Source organism: Phaseolus vulgaris, chromosome 10, assembly GCF_051622355.1.
Source record: "Phaseolus vulgaris cultivar YP4 chromosome 10, ASM5162235v1, whole genome shotgun sequence".
Lineage (NCBI taxonomy): Eukaryota > Viridiplantae > Streptophyta > Magnoliopsida > Fabales > Fabaceae > Phaseolus > Phaseolus vulgaris.
Window position 1 is genome coordinate 4,913,714 of NC_143507.1, and position 8,823 is coordinate 4,922,536.

Genomic DNA, 8,823 nt, shown 5'->3' on the forward strand with positions numbered 1-8,823 from the left:
GTGTTGTTATTATACCATCAAAATGACTAATTCTTACTTTACTAATGTTTTGTCCAATACCGATAGTGCAATACAATGCAACTTGTCATTGATGAAGCATGTGGCACGGTACCTATTTTGAATGAGTCTTTAATTGATGAAGTAAAGACAATTCATGGTGAACTTTATATAGCAACTCATTACTAGGGACTCTCATTGTATTCACTTTTATACTCGCAACACATAAGGTTCTGATTGAGGTTAAGAAGGAACGTGGGAACTAATATCACCAACATCAATGAGATCAAGGTTGAGATTCAAGGTTTCCATTTCTTGTTTCAAATTATGAGTCATTACATTGAGGTAACTTTGTTGTTTTGTAGTCCATCATAACTCTCATTGTAGCATAACTATAATTGTAAATCACCCATACAAACATCACCAACATCAACGAGATTGAGAACTAACATGGTGCTAAAAAGGAAGTTCCTTGCATATGTTCAGTCATTTTTTTTTGTCATATGACACTAGCGCAGAAATGCTAATCAAATGCAGCTATTTTACATTTACAAATGCGACTATAGAGCCGCATTTGATCAGCACGCAATTGTAAATCAGAGAAATACAAATGCAGCTATAGAGCCGCATTTGTAAATGCGATTTACGAATGCGGTTATTTGAAATAGCCACATTTGTATATTCTTCTGAATGAGCTGGGGTTTTAGGGGCACGTTGTTGGTGAAGTGTGGAAGGGGAGAAGAGGAAACACGGCAGCGGCGGCGAGTGTGGCAGCGGAAGCAGTGGCGGAGCGGCGAGAGCGAAATGCGACAGCGACGGAAGTAATGGAACAATACACCTTCAAAATACAGAGCGAAACCCATTAAAAATGAAAGCAATATGGAAAGCGAAAGCCATTGGAGTTCAATGCAGTTGTTAGGGGCAATGGAAACAAAAGAATGAGGGGCAATGCAGTTACGTACGTTCAAAAATGCAGAACTTCGCAACCAGAGAAAACGAAGAACAGATATGATCGCAAACAGAGAATGAACGAAATTGTTGAGCGCGTAAAATTTTTAGGGTAAAAACCATTTACAAATGCGGTTATTTAAATAACCGCATTTGTAAATCAAAATAATTTCAAAAATGCCACCGCGTTTTTTACAAATGCGTTTAAGCGTTGAACCGCATTAAATAAGGAGCGCTCTTTTCTTATTTTGGTACTAGTGTGAAGTTCATTTCATGTTGTAATATTCAATGAAAAGTTACTTACTTTGTGAGTGTTAGTTCTAAGTTCAACAAACCCTTTGTTTGGTTTTGATTGTGTTTTTAAAAAACTAAACGTAAAACATAATTTTAAATGTATTAGATCATGTCAAACACAAAGTATCCAGTCTAGCCCAACAAATACAAGTTGTGTGGCTAGATAGGTGCAAGCGATCTTTAAATTATGCTTCGTCTGACAAACACAAGCTTGTAGCATTTCATAATACACATCAAACTTAAATAAATGCTCATTTTATGCTTGCAAGGCTTATACACATCTTCCTTGTTTCAAGAAGAATGTGGCGAAAGCTGCTACATGCAAACAATTTTTTTTTGGAAAAGGCAAATATCATTATTGCGAAGTTAGTCAATTGTGTCAAGCCCTGCGCTTTGCTTAAAAGATAAAGAGAAGTCATTTGTCTTGACCTGTGAAGCTCTATCATGCTCCAGATGTGTTGCCAAATAAACCACACGTATTCAATGCTAAGTCAAGAGCATTTAATGTGTCTCGAAGCTTTAAATCATGCTTAGATGCAAGAAGAAGCAATAATAGAATAAGACCTCGTAACGGTTATAAAGTATTTGCAACAACTTTTTTCTTCTCAAGATCTATATATAGAATATCTCTTTGAAGAAGGAAGGTTGACGAAAGTCGAACAATAAGAATGGCTTAGTTCTTAAGTTATTCTTGGCCTTTGTAGGTGTAAGGAAAAATATTGTTTGTGTTCAAGAACAACCTACAAAAGTGAATCAGTCTTGTATTTGGCATATGTAACCTTTCTTTTAATGAGAAATGTAGTGGAACTCAATAAGTTAAATGAGAACTGGAAGTAATCTTTGTTAATAGACAAATTAGTGTTAGAATTGTAGGCCTTAAACAAGAGGGGGGTGAAATGTTTATGAAAGATTTTCGCAAGTATGGAAGGTGAAGTGAAAGACTATGAGGAATCAATCAATTAGAAAATTGTTCAGCCAATTAGAAAATTGTTTTTAGTTTGATTGTAGAAAATCAACCTGTTGTTTTTGCAAAACAACCGGTTGTTTATGCCAACAGTTTATAAAATCAAATCTAAACCAGTTTAAAGAGTGTAAGGAAAGAGAAATTCACACAGAATATTTATAATGATTCACTCTTAACCAAGAGATACATCCAATCATCGGCTAACCACTGAGAATTCACTAAGTAATCGAACCTTGATTACAAACAACATACCAAAGTTATGATCTTGAACCCTTCAAGAACACACACCACCTTTGGCAATCAACACAATTTTTAGAACAACCTCTGAAACTGCACAACACCAAGTCTGCAAACACCAAGTCACACAGAATTACAGTGATTAAGAAAGAAAGGAATAGAATACACCTAGGTACAATCAAAGATTAGAGTATAGAGAATCTTATTCCACACTTGAGAATGATCCAAAAGCTATTTGAAATCTTGAAAACTGATTTTGATTGATCTTTCTTAGTTAATGACCAGGAGCGTAAAACAACCTTTTTATACTTCAATTAGTTGGTCAAGGCATTTAATTCAAGAACCAAAATCAGTTTGAATAATTTAAAACAGATTTGCACAGTTTAACATAATTTTGTTAAGGTTTTCAAAAAATCAATCGATTGAAATCACGAATCAACCGGTTGAATTGACTTGACAGCAAAGTCAAACAAAGTCAAGTTTTTCAAATCCTTTTCAAAAAAACCACTAAGTATAAAACAATTGGTTGAATCGACATTTCAACTGGTTGAATTTTTCACTTTCTTTAGAAAACATATCTTTTTCAAAAGGATTAAGATTCATTTAACCTTGTATCATCACAAAGAGTGGATTAACAAATTCAACTACTTCTAGGCACATACACAACTAGTAATAAGGATCTTCATATATTCTATTTGGATTTGGAGACAACAAAACACATTGTTCAACCATTATTACAAAAATATAGTGTAAATCTTTTTTATTGCTTATCTCTGCATGTTATTTAAATATAATTAATCTTAAATGGAAAAGATTTGTAAAAACAAGTTTTAGAAAATATTTTTAAACTATTTGTTTGTAAAACTTAAAATTGCTTCTGACTACTTAATAGTTTATTTTTCGAAGTCCACACTTTGTTTATTCACATTCATCATATTAAGATTTATGAAATTAAAAAAAAATACAATTTCATCCTCCTTTTGTATGACCTACTTTTACAGTGAGTGAGCTTTAGAATTAAAATTATCATTTGCCATTAGAAAATTAGTTGACTATATTTAAAGCAAAATCAATTATAATTCAAGCATTACAATTTTTGTCCAACCTAACAACAATGAAACCAAATCTTGTATCTTAAATTTGTTTTATAGTTAAGCATGGTTATCTTATTTCATAATAAATTTTAAATAATTATTAGAAATAAAATACTAGTATTATTGAAAATACATTGTCTTTGGTTGAATTATAAAGCATTTATAGTTTTCAATATTTTTTACATAAAAATAATATAATATTATTGTATAATTCAAAAATTATACAAAATCAGAAAATATCATTCAATGATTTCATGTAATTTTATAAACATTTACCTAATTTATCTAATTATTTATAAATTTAATCACCATACCTTATTAAGGTAAACAATGTGAAGTTGTCCTATTATTATTTCCAAAGTAACATGTAAAAAATTTAAAATATTAAAAATATAATTTAGAAGAAGCCTTAATCATAATGTACTATTAGAAACATTTCTACTATGAAAAGGTGTTATGGTTGTATTTCAATTTTCTCAGCATGTCTCTTTTCATGAATTAGATTTATACCATCTATTGTTTTTTTTACCCTTTCTTTCTATGACCCTTTTTTTTTGCCTAACACAACACATTTAAAACTAGTGCATTTTTTTATATACCATGTACATGTTCAATACTAAAAAAATACACATACACAGCATCCATCAAAAACCCAATAACATTACATAACTCAATGTCACTAATAACATAAAAAGAAAGTAAAGAGTCTCAAAGATATGCATTAAAATTACATAGCAAAACTAAGAATAAGCTAAGAAGAGTCACCACCACCACTCATAAGCTTCAACAAACTGTTAAGTCGCAAGTGAGTTGGGAGGCCAAAAAGCATACGCACATGTGCGGGATTCTCACACAAGTAGTCATAGTATTGTAATATGAGATCATCATGCAAATTTAACTGGACTAACATATCCCAAATTTCAGACTCTAAATAATGTACTGGTGAACTTCGTCTCATAATGGATATCTGTTCACTTTTCAAGTCATTCTGCCTTTTCATTAACTCATTCTGCCTTTCAATCGCAATTGCATGGCGCTTTGCTACTTGTAACTGTTCATTTTTCACCATATTACCTTCCCTCATAACTTCCACAAGTTTATCTACACTAGTTTTCATCCTCTCAAAAACATCAACCATAACTTGTTTCTTTGAGCTCTGTGATGGAGATGTTCCTACATAAGGGGAAGGGACAAATGAAGACCCCCCAGGACTATATGAATCCGTATATGATGGACTAGGCTGCATGTCTTCAAATATTGGATTATAGTCCTGATCAATGTAACTCTCTGCAACAATATTATTTAGATCAACACCTAAGGCACTCCTTGTCATACACAAAACAAAAAATTTACAATAAAAAAAACAGTAATGAAAGAGAAAGTAAAGCAGGTAAACTACTTAACAATGAGAAATTTTTATGATGTATTATTATATATTAAAATAATATGCCAATTAAGAGTTACTTCATTATCCCGTTTGATATACACAACTTAATTTCCTATTTTACTTAGAACAATACATGAAAAAAAATTCAGTTAGTGCACCCCACAAAACTCACAATGAAGAATGAAGAAGGGAAGGTTATGAGAGAGAAATTAATGAAAGAAGAAAGATTGCACCTATACCAAAAAGTTACTACATACATACATTTTGCAGATTATATATATATATATATATATATATATATATATATATATATATTAATATAAAATAAAAATAAGAATCCATATAATTTTATTTAATATATTAAAATTAATGTAAATATTAAATTTTAACCTGTTACATTAAAATACCATTATAAAATATACAAACACATATAGGTATTGTGTTTTTGCTAATTATTTTTAATGGTATTTACAATTATAAATAGTAGTGAGCACACATAGTGTCTATATATATTTGCTTTTTTGTACTAGAATGAGAATGATGTTATAAAAGAAATGTAAAAAAAATAATTTGTATCCAAAAAATTGGAATGCTAAAAAATAGTAATTAAAAAGAAAGTGCAATATAAGGAAAGAAAAGAGACACAGAGAAAAAAAACAGTAAAAAAGAGAATGTAATATAATGTTGGTGTAAAAAATTAAGTTTAGCATATGTAAATAAATTGTCAATATCAAATGAAATATCTCATTATAAAGAAGTAAAATATTTTTATGAAAACAATATAACAATAGAAATATAGTAATATTAATAAACTTTAAAATTAAATAAAAAAGAAAGTAAAGTACAATTAATTAAGTGTTGCACATGAGTTATCTCAAAGAAGCTGTGGCTTTCTCATTCCGTTCTGGGGCCTAAGGTATCCTAGGCATCAGTGTCTCCCTTTTCTTTTGTCAGTATCTATGCATTGTGTGTCTCTATGAACTGAAAGGTCCCACTCACCAAATCAATCATCTCATCCATAAATCTTTCTTTTCCTCTTCCATGCTCACAAAATTTACCAATTTTCACTCTATCAATACTTCACTTTCCCACAAACAGCATAGTTTACCCAGTCACAGAATTATAAACACCAACCGATTCAATATTTAAAACTTAACACACCATTTTCTTTCGCTTTTTTTGTTCCCTTGTGCTTTTCTTTTCCTTTTGTTCTTTCACAAAAAGAAAGTTTCTCCGAACCAAAACGTTGACTCCTTGCTTATCCTCATCCCATTAACTACTTGCAAGTATAGCAACCTAACTCCCCCTTCTTCCACCAACTTTCCCTTTAAAACATTTTCTCTCATAAATTCTCCATCTCACACACAATCCACACCTTAATTTCCCTTCCATAATTCCCCACACACCCCGTTAATTAACCCACCAACCTTCCATTTCACGAGAAAATTCGCGGAGAAAACACCATTCCGTTGTTTCTCCGTTAACTTTCCCGGAAAGTCCAGAGCGAACTCTCCCGAAAAAATGGAAGGTCGCCGGAGAATAACGCTTTACGTTCAAATGACAGCTGGCAACGGCAACAACCGCAACAGCAGCAGCAGCAGAGACTCGCTAGCGAGCCTCATGCTCGACGACGTCGTGTTCAATAAGACCGAAGCCGAAGCCGAAGCCGAAGCGAGCCGAAGCCGGACTCTCCAAGACATCATTCGCGAAGAGAAACCTAACGGAGACGCGAAGGATCGGAACTCTTGGAAAGCCTTTAAGGAGAAGCTTCGGCTCAAGCGCGCTGTCGGCTTGGCTTGGTCCTCCGCCACTAGTCACAGCAATAACAACGACAATGATGATGGAAACTTACCTCAAACTCGCCTCCACTCGGACGGCGCGGCGACTCAGCAGAACGACGTGGTTGTGGAGGACGCAAACGATTCAGATCCGATTGAACGGTTCGGATCTCCGGCGGAGAACACGGCGGCCGGTGGCGATTCCTCCGAGGGGGAGAACAACCAGGAGGCGGCGGTTGGCGTGTCGTTGATGGATTTGCTGGAGGAAGCGGAGCAGGAACTGGATTTGTACAGAGTGAGCGATGATGATGCGGTGGCAGATTTTGAGAAGAGAGAAGAAGATGAAGAAGAAAAAGAGGGTTTGGTAGAGTACAACTGCAACTGCTGCGTCTGCATGGTGCGCCATAAAGGCGCGGCGTTTATCCCCTGCGGACACACCTTCTGCAGAATGTGCTCAAGGGAGATTTGGGCCAGCAGAGGGAATTGCCCTCTCTGCAATAATTTAATTTTGGAAATTCTTGATATTTTCTGACCCCTTCAATTTTATTTAATTTTATTTATCTCTATTGGAATTTTTATTTTTCTTAATTCAAACAAATTATGTGATTTTAAGTTAATCTCACTTAATTGTAATTTTCTTTTGTCATACATTGTTTGGAATCACATACTATGCAATAATTTTTAGGTTTGAAGGGTGTTCATGTGATGATGTATCTTATGTGGATTCTAGTTGTGCCTAGAAGATAATTTATTAATTAATTTTAAAAACTATTATTAATATAATAAAATAAGTTTCTTTGATAATAAATTTTGAAATTCATTTCTATTATTTATTATCTAATCTTATTGAGTTGGGCTAGGGTTGGATTTCTTAATATAGGTCAAAGTGCAAGTTAGTTACAACTCCACAACTCACCACTCACATATCCATTCAAACTATTAAGTATAAAGAATTTTGGCTATAAATAAATAAAGAAAAAAAAAACTAAATTTGAAAGTATATAGAACTTATAAAAATATGTTGATCACCCACTTTTATATTTATAATAAAAGTATATTTTCCAATGGCTTTGAACTATGCAAGTGGGATATGGCCATTTTTATTATATTTCACTTTCAACCTCTTTTCTTTGGTGTGACTACTTTTTGGACCCACCCAAAGATTGCCCAACTTATCCAACCCTACCTAATTAGGGTTATGTGGTGGTACATGGGGCCAAGGATAACATGATATGCTTTGGTTTAAATTTTACATTTTAAATGTTAGCCATGTGATCACAATTGAAACATTCATTTGAAATTTTATTATTTTAAATTTAAAATATAATAAGGCACTATTCTAAACATTATTAATAAAAAAAATACTATCATATGCATAAATTTGTAAAATTATAATGTAAACTTTACTTAAATATGTTATAAGTCATAGCATAAACAAAAAAAAAAGTTATATATGAAAGCAAACTAAACTAAAATATGGGATTTGAGTTTAACAATATTAAATAAAATGTATTACTGATTACAAGTCTCTTAAGAAAACTAATTACAACATAAATAAATAGAAGTTTTTAAAATAATTGGTTAAATTTTTTTTATTGATTGGACCCATTCTATAATTGATTCTATCATCATTTAAATCAAATTCAATTTTAAGAAAATTTTGGATGGAATATTAGACTAGTTTTCGGTTCAATTGGTTGAATAAACTAATTTATTTTGATTCTAACTAACTAGTGTAAAGTCGACTCAAAGGTTATAAGAAAATGATATATAAGAAAATGGTAAGAAAAATAGATCACTCAATGTATAGCAAATATATACAAGTATATGGAGACTTTCTCTCCAAATTACAAGTTAATTAAGTAAAGATTCACTAATCATGAGATTCTATCATTATTAAATTAATTACATATAATTGTGTACAATATTAGACAATATAATACAATATCATACAATAATTGCAATATAATTTTATAATTATTATTTCAGACAATATGATACAATATCATACAATAATTGCAATATAATTTTATAATTATTATTTCCTTAATAAAGGTTAGAACATTCTAAATTTTAACTTTTAAATAAAAAATGACATTTTATTATATTATTAAAGTTAAAAGA

At 31.6% G+C, this 8,823-nt stretch overlaps 1 protein-coding gene across 1 annotated transcript; it reads left to right on the forward strand.

Moving 5' to 3' along the window:
- The first annotated feature begins 5,982 nt into the window (after positions 1–5,982).
- LOC137818769 (uncharacterized) lies at positions 5,983–7,391 on the forward strand. Its single transcript, XM_068622375.2, has one exon. It carries the CDS (start codon positions 6,443–6,445, stop codon positions 7,229–7,231), a length of 789 nt encoding a protein of 262 aa, XP_068478476.2. The 5' UTR covers positions 5,983–6,442; the 3' UTR covers positions 7,232–7,391.
- The last annotated feature ends 1,432 nt before the right edge of the window (positions 7,392–8,823 follow it).